Source organism: Protopterus annectens, chromosome 12.part0 (assembly GCF_019279795.1).
Source record: "Protopterus annectens isolate FY-2018-M chromosome 12.part0, PAN1.0, whole genome shotgun sequence".
In the NCBI taxonomy this organism is placed as follows: Eukaryota; Metazoa; Chordata; order Ceratodontiformes; family Protopteridae; genus Protopterus; species Protopterus annectens.
Genome location: NC_056746.1, coordinates 767,469,674 through 767,485,242, shown reverse-complemented (window position 1 = coordinate 767,485,242; position 15,569 = coordinate 767,469,674). Strand labels below are relative to the sequence as shown.

The 15,569-nt window shown below is 42.0% G+C and overlaps 1 protein-coding gene across 2 annotated transcripts in view; it reads left to right on the top strand.

Moving 5' to 3' along the window:
- Positions 1-15,569, top strand: part of SCNN1G (sodium channel epithelial 1 subunit gamma) — a 1,228,370-nt gene that overhangs the window by 361,110 nt on the left and 851,691 nt on the right. For both annotated transcript variants that reach the window (XM_044089818.1, XM_044089817.1), the window contains exon 3: positions 268-598. In XM_044089818.1, coding sequence (XP_043945753.1) covers positions 268-598 — 331 coding nt within the window. The remainder of the gene's footprint in view (positions 1-267; positions 599-15,569) is intronic.

The following is a 15,569-nucleotide window of genomic DNA, read 5'->3' as shown; positions in this document are numbered from 1 at the left end:
GGAGAGCCGATTTTAGCTCATTGTAGTCCATGAAGTGTTACTCGGACTGCTAATGGAATCCAGGTTGTCTGGATCATAGTGAAGGCTACAAACCTCTATGCCACAGAGCTACCTTATGGTTTGTGATTGTCTGCAGCTGTAAGTGAAAAAGGATTTGATTATTCGCTCTGTTTAGTTAAATAAAATAATGTTTTAAAGTGTAGTACTGTAGTTTTATTTGCTGCATTACATTACTTGATTAATATTAACTTGGATTTTCTTTCTTAGACCAAATACAACTATTTCTCTTCTGGATGAGCTCAACAGACAAGCCAGAAAAATTCTGGAGAAGCTGTATGGATTCTGCACAGACTGTGGTAGTGGTAACTTTAGCTCTCGCAGCCTGTCACTTGACGATATTCCTGTAAAAACTAGAAGTCTAAATTTACTACAAGACATGTCACTAATAAAAGTGGAAACAGCTAAAGATGGTCAGTTGGTAGCATCTGACATAGTCACTGATTTGCAGTACAGAATCAGTGGAACTGCCATAACAAGAATGTACAACAATATGGACTTAACATCTCTTGGTGGACAAGGTCATGTTGGCTTTAAAGTAGTAAGTAATGCAATCAGTGTTCTTTTTTTATTCAGTCAGATCATATTATCCATTAACTGGAATTAAACTGTGGCCTGATTTTATGTCTTATTTCTTGTATTGGTGCTTTTACTTAGTACATATGAATTTTATACTACTACCTTAATCTAAACTGCATTAATAAAAGGCATCAGTGGATGTTGTAAGTATTAAGATACTCAGGTGTACCAGACTTTTTAAATCTGAGTGCAAAGGAAACTTCTTTATCTTTTTTCACTTGTTTGAATAACCAGATTCATTTGCTGCTGATATTATAGCAAGTATTTCACAGGTCATCTGTAGTGGAGCAAACCCCAGTACTTCTTATCCAAACCAGTTAGGGATTGAGGGTCCCTGCCAAGGACTAACTGAAGAAAACTAAAACAGAATTAGCATGAACAGCATAAACATAATCTGGTATAAAAGGTAGAAGTAAAAGTACAAAGTCCAAAAAAACAGCCAATAAAAACTACATTAGTTTCTAAGTAAACACCAAATGATCAGTCATTAAAAGGTTTCCTTGATCCACATTTATTAGGATGTGCACTTTCTTCAGCAGGCCAGCTGATACAGGGTCTATTACTGACAGACATGTCTGGCTGATGAATCAACCCACAGACAAGGAGTTTCTCTTTTGACCTCTTGCTGACAAAGTATTTCAGAGAATGAATAAAAAGAGGAAGACTAAGAAGTCTGTCAAAGAACTCGTATCTGTCATTACTAGCTATATACAATAGAAATTATCCCACTAAGATGTAACCCTTTCGCTCTAAGCAAGCCAAAGTATTCCAAAGGAAATTACCAAGTTTCATAAAATGTAATAGCACGACTCTCTTCCTAGATCTGGCATGGAGGTTCTAAGGACACAGGATTCAGATGGGAGCAGCTGTGACTATTGCAAACCCCTTCCTTCTTGTCCCCTCGCAGTTCCTACCTCACCCTCAAACCTCTTGCTTTATCCTACCTAGAAACAATGAGAGGGCTTTCCCTCTTTTTCTCAGCCTGAGAACAAATCACACAGGACAAGTGGATGATCCAAGGCATAAGAAAAGGCTACTTCTTGCAACTTCGATGGGTTTTTCCCTTTTTAAGAATACCTTCAGTCCCAGAAGAACAAAGACAGCTTATTCCCAGTCAGAGACAGGACCTTCGACAACAGAGATCCATTCAGTTTGTTCCCCCAAGAAAGAAAGGCACAAGATTCAATTCAAGGTTCTTCTTGGTCCCAAGAAAGAAGGAGGCATGGAGAACCATATTAGATGTTTCCAGGTGAAACAAAGTTATAGTGGTACCCATGTTCAAAATGCTTACCTTTCACAGCTATAACCTCTCAGCATGCCAGAGGTATGGATGTTAACCTTGGACTTGAGTAATGCCTACCTTCACATTGCTATTGTACAGGAACACAGAAAGATCCTGTGACTCAGAATGGGGGCATACCATTTTTAGTTTTGTGTCTTACCATTTTTCTTATCTACTGCACCCAGAGCCTTCATCAAATATCTGGCACCAGTCATTGCTTTCTGAAGGACTGAATGGATACACATCTACCCTTATCTGGATGACTACCAGCTACAAGTCTCTAGAAGAGCTTCGCAGAGTCATGCAAACCACAATGGAATGCTTTCAGAAGGTTGGCCTCTCCCTCAGTGTTCAAAAGTCCTATATATGCCCAGCTACTGGAGCCACCTTTTTGAGGGGCAGACCTGGACAGCATTCAATGCAAATCCTTCCTTCTACAGGACAAAAGTCTCTCCCAGTCAAGTTACTTCAAACTAATTTTATAGAAAATAAGCCATCTCAGCCAGAGATTTCCTCAGGTTCCTGTGGCATGTGGCATCTTGCATTCTTATTGCTCCCCTAGCCAAAATCCACATGAAAAACTTACAGTGGTCCCTGACAAAACTGCAGGAACCAGCACCAACATCCCCTGAAGACTAATTTGTTTTCTCTTCTGCCTTAAAAAAGAAAAGGAAAACATAAGAGGGAGGGCATGCCAGACACTGAACATGATCAGCTTGGTTTGGCTTGGGGGCCATACTTGGAAAATCTGAGAGTACAAGGGACATGGGACAGGTATATGACAAAGTAGTACATAAACATAAATGAAAATTATGGCAGTCATTCTAGCCCTTATGGATTTCACAGACAATCTGAAACCAATTCCTTTAAAAATCCTGACAGACAACACCATAATCATAAGATATTTGTAAAGCAGGAGGATACCCACTCTTCTTATCTGTTGCAGTGGCTGTTACCAATAACCTCTAGCATCCCATAGCTAATGAACATGAAAGCAGACAACCTGAGCAGATCCCTCTTAGATCCAAATGAATGGATTTTGAAAAGGGAGAGCTTTCTTGACTTGGTCCACCTGTGTGGTGTGCCAAAAGTAGACCTGTTCACATCTACCCAGAACAGACAACTAAGGAATTTCTGCTCTAGAGACCCTCAAAGATGCGTGTGGAAGATAGAGGCCTTCTCCTTTTCTAGGACAGGAATCTTTATATGTCTTTCTGCCATTGCCCCTCATCCCCAGGGTTTTGCAAAAAATCAGGAAGATGGACCAAAGATGATACTGATTGCACCACACTGCCCCGCACAACACTGGATGTTCTTTGTGTTCTGCTGTTGCAGTCATCACACTTAGGTTATCCTGCCAGCGGTAGCCCTCAGTCAGCCCAAATACCAGAGGCTTAGTATTTCTGCGTTGGTTGCTGTCGCTTCAGGACTGAGGTCAGGTCGTCAGGGGTATAAAAACAGGCAGCCTACGCCATTACATCAGTCTTTCTTCCAGCAGAAGCAGTTCGCACGAATGTCAGTCGGCCACTACCTCAGTTTTCGTTTCCGAAATTGAATCATTTTGAAGTCTTCTAAAGCTAAGTACCCTGTTGGGGATCCTTTTTTCTTGCTCTAACCGATGTCAGAAAAAGTTAACAATTGTCTCGCCTGTGGAAAGCAAATACCACACCGAGATTTCCATTTTTATTGCTTCACCTGTTTAGGCTCAGACCATGACGTACCTCGCTGTCGGTTTTGTGCTTGTTCAACATCCGAACTATTCGTCGTTGGGCCCTTATTGTACCTACATACTTTCATTGTCGATCTCGATATTCCGAAATGGCTTTGGTAAGCCATCTGACTACCGATCTTCTGAAAAAAACTAAGGATAAAGACAGAGACAGACCGCGCAGGTCCAAAACTGCCACCAGTGCTTCCGTTAAGCTAATCACCAGTTCACCAGTACTCAGTGAGGCGCTTTTGCAGCCCCTAATGCCCACTTCGATGAATTTGCAGGCCGCTAACGAGACCTGTTTGGAGTCCGGTATGCCGCAAGACTCTTCTTTGACTATGGAACCTGCGGATGCCTCTCCCTTGTATGGGTCTGGGACCACTGTGCAGGCACCGGCTTCTAAGGAAGTTCTTCACACTACCGATATTCGAGACAAACTGATGACGTCTTTCATGTCTTCAGTTCTTTCTAAAACTACCAAGTTTCTAAGGCCAAGAGTACGAGCTATGCCTAAAAAAACAATGACCCTAACTCAAGCGCCGGCTTCTGTGCCACAATCTCAGCCGCTTAAAATGGCAGAAGACCTGATCATACTGATTGGAGGAAGCCAGCCTTCCCCTGCTAAAAGAAAAAGAGACTTGTCCCCAGCAGCTTTATCTGACCAAGAGTCCGACGACTCTGAGGTTTCTGAATATGAAGACATGCCCTTATCTGCCTATGAGGATTCAGATGCCGAGGAATCCATTCCTTCTGCCTCCTCTCCAGAGGATTTTTCTTTTGGTGAAACCCTACATACTTTGAGAGAGCATTTCCATTGGGAATGCCAGGATTATCCTCAGTCCAAAGAGACTCAGGGAATTTTTAGATTTACCACAGCACAGACCCTTAGCTATCCCTCCTGTTCTGGATGTTGTGGATGATGTCTTTATGGAATCCAGTCTAACTCCTGATACTTTACCCCATGCTCCAAGGAAACCTGACAGGTACTACAGAGTCCCTGACGCTCACAAAATTCTCTTCAAAAATCCTACTGCTGACCCAGAGGTCATCTCCCAAGGACCTTAAGGAATAAAAGCATCTACAGCTAAGAATCCCACCCCCTCGGACAGGGATTCCTGAGCTTTAGACAGATGGGGTAAAGAAGTATACACCTCTGCAACTCTCGCCATTAGAGCATTGAATTGTCAGTTCCCCGTGCTGAGATACTAGCAACATACTACGGAACTTATTAAGGAAAAATGATCAACCTTCCCCGACTGTGCAGAAAATAACGAATTACAGGAGCTTATGCATTCTGCAAGCCAAGTCAGCAAGCATACCCTGCAGTGTGGGTTTGACGCCCTAGGAGCATCAGCAGCAGTTACGGGTTCTGTACTTAGAAGGCATGCCTGGCTTAAGGAGCAGAGCTTGCCAGACCATGTCAAATCAAAATTATTGGACACTCCTCTGAATAAGGACAATCTGGCACCAAAGCAGAAGAGGTTCTAAAAAAGATGGAAGAAAAGGCTAAGTCTATGCAGGCAGTCAAAGATTTTTTGCAAGTGCAGCCTCCAAGATTCAGTATACATTGTCCCTCAAAACATTGGTCCTTTCCAGCCCTCTCAAGGCCATCTCAAACTAGACCCAGGAGAAACAGACCACCCAGATTACAATCTCAGGGTATGTAGAGATCTAAGCAATGGATTACCTCCACTTCTAAAGCAGAGAGTGCTAAGCCACCCCCTTACAGAAAGAATTCACAATGACTTCTCAACTCCACTCCTCACCTCTGTCCAATTGCTCGTGCCCCTATGAGGAAAACTTGCCCACCATGCAAAAAACTGGACCTCCATCACCAACGATCGATGGGTCCTCAACATAGTGTCCCAGCAATACAAATTTTATTTCCATATGCTGCCAACCCCAAAAGGGTTCCCAGACCTTCCTCCAAACCAGTGGGCAGAGGCACAAAACCAAGTTCAGTCCCTGCTGTCCATAAGGGCAATTCAGCCTGCTCCTACCGAACAGATAGGCCAAGGTTTTTATTCCAGACTTTTCCTGGTACCCTGGAGGGCACCTGGCACCCAATCTTAGATCTATCCATTCTAAACACCTTCTTGGTGGCACCAAAATTCAGAATGCTCACCCTACAGCAGCTTCTCTCTATGCTGTCCAAAGATGCCTGATTAGCCACTCTAGACCTAAAGGAGGCCTATCTGCACATCCCAATCAGGGACTCCTGCAGAAAATGCTTCAAGACAGGATCTATACATTATCAGTTCTCTGCACTTCCCTTTGGCTTATCCACTGCTCCCAGAGTTTTCACAAAATGTCTGGCTCCAGCCATTGCTTATTGCAGACAGAGAAATATTCAAATTTACCCTTACTTGGACGATTGCCTAATTCAGGCAGACAGTCAGGAAAAGCTGTTGTAGCACCTGGCATTTGTAAAGGACCTTCTAACCTCCCTGGGGTACACTATCAATGAAAAGAAATCCAAACTAGCCTCCAGTCAAGAAATTGTATTCCTGGGAGCAAGCTTGGAAACAGCATCCCAGATGGCATTTCTTACTCCAGAAAAACAAGCCTATCTGACATGCTACTTCACTCAAATGGCCACCAGAACCCAGCTATCCGCAAGGAAAATCCTGCAGGCTCTAGGGTTCATGGTTTCCTGCATTCTACTAATTCCATATGCCAGACTGCATATTAGGAAACTTCAGTGGTACTTAAAATGTCTTTGGTGCCAACATTCTCAGGACCCGGAAACTATCATACCTATAATAACTTGTCTAAGGAAAGACTTTCTTTAGTGGGCAGCAGCATGCAACCACAACAAGGGACTTCCCTTTACACAACCCCACGCCACCCAGACCCTAACCACAGATGCATCAGACTATGCCTGGGGTGCACATCTGGATGGCAGGTGCATTCAGGGCTACTGGATCCCAAACCAAATTCATCTGCACATCAACCAAAAAGAGGTGCTAGTGCTCAGCATGCTCTGACAGCTTTCAGATCCCTGCTCTCGCCGGGGCCCCTACTAATCAAAACCGACAACACTACAGTGATGTGGTATATCAACAAGCAGGGGGGGAACCCACTCTTACCCACTTTGCAGGCTAGCCATGACCCAGTGGAACATGGCCTCAGCCATGCATAATCACCTGCAAGCTCAATTTCTGCCAGGCAATCAAAACTTTCTGGCAGACAACTTAAGCAGAAATCTCCTAGGCCCACACAAGTGGCAATTAAACCACAACACCTTCAGCCTTGTGACCCAGAAATGGGGTACCCCAAAGGTGGACCTCTTTGCCTCCCCCTACAACCACCAGCTCAGCAAATTCTGCACCAGGGTACCTCACAGCAAGGCTTGGAAAGTGGATGCCCTATCCTTCCAGTGGGCAAACCTCTCAATCTGTGAATTTCCCCCTCTGCCTCTACTTACAAGAGTATTTCTCAAGATAAGGCAGGAAAGACCAAGGGCAGTCCTGATTGCCCCAAACTGGCCATGCCAACACTGGTACCCACTACTGCGCAGTCCGTCACCAGTGCCCTCATGGCACCTACCCCAGATCCCAACCCTCCTGACTCAGCAGAAGAGACAGATCTTGCATCAGCAATTGCAGACCCTGAACTCTGCAGCCTGGCTTATTCCTTGAATTCTCCTTTAGTGACCAGCCTAAGCAAGCAGGTACTGGATGTCATATGTGAAGCCAGATGACCCAGTACAAGGAAATCCTTTGCTGATAAGTGGAAAAGGTATTATTCCTGGATTCACACTAAAGGAGTGGATACAGCACAGCTCTCCTTACCTCTCATCCTGGATTACCTAGCAGACCTACTCCACAGAGGCCTGTCCTTCTCTTCCATTAAGATCCATGCCTCTGCCATCTCTGCTCATTACATCACTGAGCCACCTCTCTTCCCTCACCCTCTCATCAAGCAGTTTCTGAGAGGGGCTAACAACTTAAGGCCACCAAGAAGAGCCCTCACCCCTGCTTGGGACCTTTTTGTATTGGAAAAGCTCACGCTACCCCCCTTTGAGCCTGCAGCGTCAGCAGAGCTAAAATTCATCTCTTGGAAAACAGCATTGGTTCTGGCCATCACTTCAGCTAGAAGAGTGTCTGAGCTACAAGCACTTATGGCTGTGGAACCCTTCATTATTTTTCATGCTGACAGGGTCTCCCTCAGTACTAACCCAACTTTTATGCCTAAAGTGGTGTCCAGTGTGACTCTCAACCAGTCTATCCATTTGCCCACCTTTTTTCCCCTAATCCTCAAAATAAGGGGGAAAGGATCCTGCACTCTTTAGATGTGCACAGACAGCTCAGATTCTACCTTGATAGGACTAAGCCCTTCAGGAAATCTGGCCAGTTACTAGTTGGCTTTGCACCGGGGCAGAGGTCAAGGCCATATCAAAACAAACCATCTCCAAATGGATAGCACACTGTATCCGTTTCTGTTACAAACACCATGGGAAACCACCCCCTCAGGGGGTCAGAACGCATTCCACTAGGGCAACTTCTACAGCCTTTCTCAGAAGAGTCCCTACCAGGGACATTCTGGAAGCTGATACTTGGAGTTCTGTTCATACCTTCACCAAGCATTACCACCTGCCTTTCTTTTCCATATCCATGACGGGTTTTGCAAGAGCAGTCCTGCAGGGCATACTTGCCAGCCCCAACTCTTCTTGACTGCCTCCACCCATTCTTCAGCTTTGGGAATCAACCCAAGTGCGATGACTGCAAGAGTAAAACACAAAGAACATAGTACAGTTGTGTACGCTTACCATAAATGTAGATGTTCGAGTGTATTCACTGTTGCAGTCCTGGTTTCCCACCCTCCAGCCCCCTTGTCTCTCTCTCTCTCTCTCTCTCTCTCTCCCTCACTCACTCCTTACAGGGCTATTGGTATTTACTTTTTAATGGTGGTGTTTTTCCACCATAACTTAGCTCCCTATTTGGGGGGCCCTGACATTTGGGGCAAGAAAAACTGATGTAATGGTGTCAGCTGCCTATTTTTATACCCCTGACGACCTGATGTCAGTCCTGAAGCGACAGTAACTGATGCAGAAATACTAAGCCTCTAGTATTCAGGTCGACTGAGGGCTCCCCCTGGCAGGATAACCCAAGTGTGATGACTGCAACAGTGAATGAATACTCAAACATCTACATATATGGTAAATGTACATAACTGTACTTTCTCCCTCCTTCTCTCACTCACCAAGGAAAAGACCAGTTCCATGACAATGTCCATGGGCTTTTTCACTCGGAACAAAGGGTCTGTCATTCACCCAACTCTCAAAACCGCAAACCTCACAGGTTGAATGATTTATCCTTAATGCCTTCTAGGCATCAGTTTACTGAGGATGGGATATCTGTTTTCATGGAATGCAGGAAACCAAGAACTAGGAAGTCTTATATTGCTGAGTGGAAAGTTTATTCTATTTGGTGCTGATATAAGGGATTGCTACCTAAAGTATTTTTTTTTTATTAGAGATCCTGGAGTATCTCTCCTAACTATACAAGGAAGGTTTGCCCTATTCTTCTATCAAGGTTCATACATCTGCTATCTCTGCATGCCTTCCCAGGTCCCCCACCTACTCTTATCCCCACATGAAACAATTCCTCAAGAGAAATTTACATGCAAGACCACCCAGGAGACGCTTCCTTTCCTATGGGAGACCTTAACATTGTTTTAGAAAAGCCTGGGTGTCCTGTGTGGGATCACTGAATGTCCAGGACACATGGGGAAAGAGCATGAGAAAAAACGCATACATATGAAAGAAATTATAGTATCAGCTTAACTTTAAAAACATTCAGTCCTGACAGATAACACCATAGTCATGTACCATATTAACAAACAAGGGGGAGGACCCACTTCTGCAGCCTATGCAGGTTGGCTATGCACACTTGGAAGATTGCCCAGAAGTAAGGTCTGACTGGTAGGATAGCCTACAACTCATCAAAAGAGAATATTTTGGCAGATAGGCTCAGCAGATCATAGGTAGACTCACATGAATAGATGCTTGATAGGGAAATCTTTCTTGATTTGACCAATAAGTGGGGTCTGCCAGAAGGAGGCCTTTTTTCATTTTCAAAAATAGGCAACAAAGATCTGCTGCAGAAAAGCAAGTCTGGCATCCTGGAGATTGGATACCTTCTCTGTGAATTGGTCAGGTCTGTTTCTGTACATTTTTCCTCCTTAACCTTCATCCCCAAATATTGCAGAAGATCAAAGAGGAAATGCTAAAAGTCAATCTTATAGCCCCTTTTTGTAAAGACAATGTTGTTTTTCCTCCTACTACTAGGTTTAGCAAGGACAATTCCAGGAATGTTGCCACAAACTGTAATTTTTTTGTCACACAAAAAAGGGTCCTTGATGTACCTCAGAAGGGTGACAGGTTGGATGATCTAGTATATATCCCTTCTAGGCCCATGTTTTCAGAGTGCATACTAAATATAATGAGGGAGAAGAGAAAACCAAACATAAAGTAACTATACTCAGCAAAAGTGGAAAAGATTCTTCCTTTGGTGCTGATCCAGTAACCATGACTGAATTGGAGCAAGGGTGTTACTGGCTTTGAATTATCTGTCAGGCCTTTACAAAACCTATCCAACATATATGTCTTTAAAAGTCCATATTCTGCTATTTCAGCCTGTACTACTGGGCCCTCTTTTGTTATTCTCAGTTACCAGTGAAATAATCTTTAAAAGGAGGATTGCATATTTGGTCACCCAGAAAGGACATTACCCCACTGTGAGACTTGATGTTTTAGAGGAGCTAACTCTGAACCCTTTTGAACAATCTGCCTTGGCCTCTCTTAAGTGCCTGTCAAGTCCCTATAAGATGCATCTGTTACAAGAGTCTCAGAATTGCACACACTGATATGCAGGGACCCATTTCTGAATGTTCACAAAGACAAGAGTATCCCTTTGCATCAGTCTTTCTTTGTGCCAAAAGCAGTGACAAACATTCACTTGTTTTTTCATTTGTTTGTTTATTTTGTAAATTGATGAGGGTGGGTGAGCTGGTCAACTGACCCTTTTCAGTCATGACCTCAATATAGAAGTACACATCAAGTACAATGAATAAAGTTAAAACAAGTAAACATAAAACAATATAAAGCAATGCAACATAGAAACTAATTACATTAGAAATGAGAAAAGAAAAAAGTTTAAAGTGCAGAATTTGCAAAGCATTAGATTGCACAAAAATAGTTACACATCACGTGTTAGTAAAAGAGTACATGCTAACAAGCAGCCAAAGCAATTAGCCAGTGTCTCTAAATATTCATTCTGCAAGTGCTGCATGAGATGTTTTTTGAATGTTTCCAAATTTCTAAGTTTCTTTTCTTATGTCTGTTGATAGTTGATTACATAAAGCATGTCTCTAGAGAGAGCATTTTCTCTTACGGAAAGCTTAAATTTGGATATTTCTCTGAACCAAGCCAAATAGCTTCCTATGTTTTTCCATAAACCTCAAAGAACAGGGGAAAAAGTTTCTTTGAATGTGCATAGACAGCTGATGTTCTGTTTAGATAAAGCAAAACAGGGCAGAAAATCAAAACTAGTGTTTAAGTTCTTTACAAAAGGCAGACAGGGGTATCCTAGGCAGACATTATCTAAGGGGCTTGCCCACTGTATCTGCTATTGCTGTTTTACCTTTGGAAAGCTGGTGCAAGGGCATGTAAAAGCCCACTCATCTACAGCCGCAGCAGGTACCATGGGATTCCTCAGGTGGAGGGCTCAGCATTCAGTCTGTCTTGGAATTGGCTACTTGGTCCTTAATTCACACATTAAAGTTGGCATACAGGGCCAGGTCAAGGTTTGCTTCTGCTGTCCTGCAATGCCTGTCATCATAAAGAGCCAGTCAGGGCCAACCACCCACTGGTCCAGTCATGCATCTGATGAAGATCACAACAGTGAATAGTGCAATGCACATAGAACAGTTGTGTTAATACAGTAAGTTATGAACCTTCAAAAATTGTACATGTTCAAGTAAATTCACTGTTGCACTTCATATTCCCTCTTCTTTCATCCTGCTTAGGCATTCTGGGGTGAGGGGTGGATATTCTGCACTTCCTTTTCCTGCCTTCCACCCTGTTATCTCTCTGCTAGATCTTGTCTTTCTTTGAACTTGCGTGACTCCTAAAGAAGAAGATGGAAACCTCATTGGTGGGCCTTTTTTTAAACAAGAAACATCTTTGTCAAATTATGACTTATGACATAGGCAATCATACATTTATGTAAATGAAAACAAACCAAACTGACATATTTTTAATAGCAAATATTATACATCACTTATAATCTAGCCAGTGGTTGTCAGTCAAACATTATATAGTTCATTCAAATCGTGCCATCTTTTAAACCTCATTCCTCCTCCAAAAACATTATTTTGCATGTATTGTTCCACAATTCCCATTTTTCTATGAAATTTTCTCCTATGGTTGTTTTGTCTCTGTTACTGTAATTACTGTTTCTAGTACATTTGGTTTAGGCTTTGATTTCCATTGTCTAGTAATTATTTTTTTGGCAGCCACCAAAATTAACTCAGCAAGGCTTTACTATGTCTAGCTAATTCTGATTCTGTATCATAGCTGAAAAAATAATTCCCTTAGTTTACCAATTTGCTCACCCAGTATTTTTGATAGAGTAATCTGCAGGGAATTTTTAAACTCTGCCAACTCATTATACTCCCAGAAAATATGTTCCCATTTACCTATTTCTTCCCCATCACACCTCTAATATTTGCTGTCTATGATGAAAAAAAATATTTGGAGTCTACTTGGGGTATAAAAAATACCTATGTAAACATTTCCAAGCAAAGATTCTAAATCTTCTAGACATTACTGCATATTTGGGAGACATCCATATATCCTCCCATTATTTCTTTGTGAATTGCTTATCCAATCTCTCATCCCAATCCTTTCTTACCTCCTCTGATTGATTCTTATAGTTATCATGCAAAATTTTGTATACCCTACTAATTATCTCTTTTTTAACAGCAGCTTCTGTTTTAATTGGGAATTCCTCCTTTTTATCTGCTTGGTTCATTTGTTCACTGGCATCTGGGACAGGTTCTTCTCCAGTCAGTGCAAGAAAAATCTAAAGAATAGCACTGGCCTTTTGTATTGCTGTTGACCAAGTGGGAGGGTGTCACCCAAGGCCACTTGGGAAAAGAACAGCTTTTGAAGTAGGCCAGCCATGAGCTACTTTCAAGTAGGATACCCAATGGATGAGTATTGCAACAATGAATGTACTTGAATATCTAGAATTATTTTTAGTTCCAAACACAGATGTATTTTCTGTCAACATTGCCGACGTCCTGTTGCCTAAGTGGGAGGGAGTCAACCAAGACCACTGGGGTACAGCTTTGGATGTTATGACAGCCATGAGCTACCTTCAGGCAAGAAATTTTCTAATAAATATACTTGAAAATCTAGAGTTGTTTTTGGCTCTTAATACAACTGAACTTTCTTCATGGACCTGTGCTCAGAACTTTAGTTATTAGGCCCATATTTTAGGGAATGATATCAGGTTTTTCACTTGAGTAGTGTTAAGTCTCAGTTACTTCCTTTGGGCTTTTACTGCAGTATTTTTGTGGACTTTTATGGAGGTATCTTTCCAACTAGCTTTGTGACAGATTTGCAGCGTTTTGGCTTTTTGGCATACATTACAGCTGCAGTTTAGACTGTGACCTGTGTGTGCATATTTACTTGTGTGTGTGTGTGTGTGTGTGTGTGTGTGTGTGTGTGTGTGTGTGTGTGTGTGTGTGTATGTACGTGTGCACTTGCTCATGTGTATCTCTGTGGCCTTTGCACATTTGTGATGCCCAAAAAAATACTCTCCACTTGTCTTGAAAAACCAAATAGTTTATTCAGCCTTTTCCCTGGCAGCAGAGGATTATAGAATTCCCCCCTGTGCCTGATGAAAATAAACCTTATGAAAGCTGGATTAATTAGGTTATGATCTGGATTCTGATTACTGGGCTGAAAAAAATTAAAACATGCCCTTCCAGTTGCACTGTCACTTAATGGAAGAAATAGGAACATAAGAATAGAAATTTCAGCAGAGGATTTAAACAGAAATGTTCAGCTTAATAATAAGACTGAGGGAGGAAAAGTATTTGATTTGTTAGGCATACTGCAGTTTTGATCAGATTACCAGAGACACAGCCTTGATGGCAGATTGCAGAGTACATTTTGAACAAAGATATAGTCTGATATATAAGTATAATGTGGTACTTCCAGATGAAGTACTTTCTTTTAAGCTGTTATATATTACATGTTTACATATAAACAGTTTACAGCATTAACAGCATATAGTGAACTCAGCCTCAACAAAGTCAGCCTTCTAAAGTGCTTTTTAGGAGAAAGGGCATCAATCACTGCAATGCTTAATAGCATAAGTCAAGATACAATGTATTTCACAGAGCAGAACTGAATTAGTAAGCCGTGCAAACAAAAAAACACAATGAGGTACCATTCCAGGTCACTAATCTGCTAAAGAAGTATGGCAGAAGATTTAAATGTCTGGTATGCCAGAGTAGCTGTCACTGTCCAAACAGATGTTAGCAAGTTAAAATAACAGAGCTTGTCAAGTATCTGACTAGTGCAACATAACTTCATTTGCCAAAGGGATTAGAGTCAGGTGAGGTAGTTTTCATAGCAGAATCTTTTGGGTCATTTGTCACTGATACTACATGCATGCACTCCGTTGTGAAGAAGAATGTTTAGACACTGTGGTAGCGGAGTGCATCTGAGTGAGGGGAAAAGATATCGACAACTGATACTGCTAGAAGTAGGACTTTCAGGTTTGGCGATGGAAATTAGTATGTTCTACCAACAGACTGAAAATCCCTGCCAAAATATGACAAGCTAAGCGTGATATTGAAACAGAAGGAATTACATTTGAGGTAGCTTTGCTACCAAGCAAGACATTCTTAGGGAAAAGTAGGAATAGTCCTACAAGTAGACAACGACAAAGCAGTCAAAATTTCTAGATAAAGACCTTATGTGGAATCATTGTGAGAACTGGTTTGAAGGAACATGACCAGAGAGGAGAGGTAGAAATTTTAAAAGGAATGCACATTCAGCTTGGAAATGCTTTTGTTGATAGATTAGAGAAACTACTTTGTAGTGCAGGAAACAGGTTATTGACAGTTGTGAGGTCATAAGTGTATCAGACCTAAGCCTAGGCCTGTTGCTATTGAATGTTGGCATTCCTCTGACCTCTTGAGTACAATGAAGGAGTAACTGTGGACACGAGCTTGTGCTTGGCTTGAATGGTATTCCTCTGGCCTGCAAGTACAATGAAGGAATAACTGTGGACATGAACTTGTGCTTGGCTTGAACCTAAGTATGTCTTCTCTTCTGATTGACAAGCTGCCTGATTTGAAAGGAACTACAAGGAGGAAGGCAGTGGAAGAACACATTTCAGCACTGCACAGGAATGCTACAAAAAGTCTGACTATGCCAAGGAGAAAGGACTTGGAGTCATTACAGGCCTGGATAGAGTTGTGGCCTTTGTGAGGCATGGCTGTATTTGTATAATTCCAGACTTTGTAATGTCAGGATGTAAATGTCTGACTAGTATGCCAATAAAAATGATGAGGTGAGAAACTTACCAGAACTTATATCAGGGAATCCAGAACACAGACGCAGGATGAGATGAAAAGTTCCAAAATGAGTAAGGAAAAATTAGTTAGCAGCCACAATAAGGTAGTAACCTTGTTCTGAAAAAAATGTTAGACTTTATGATCTATGTATAGAGAGAGAGAAAGGACTATATCATAGAGCTGGGATCTTAGGAAGAGTAGTTGATAAAACTATAAGAAGATACAAGAGTTGGTATTAATTGAGACGTTTATATCCATCTGATATTGCAGGCACAGAAGGGTCTGTTGAAATGTCACATGTAGCAGCTATTCACTTTGAACCTATGACTTCCATATGCA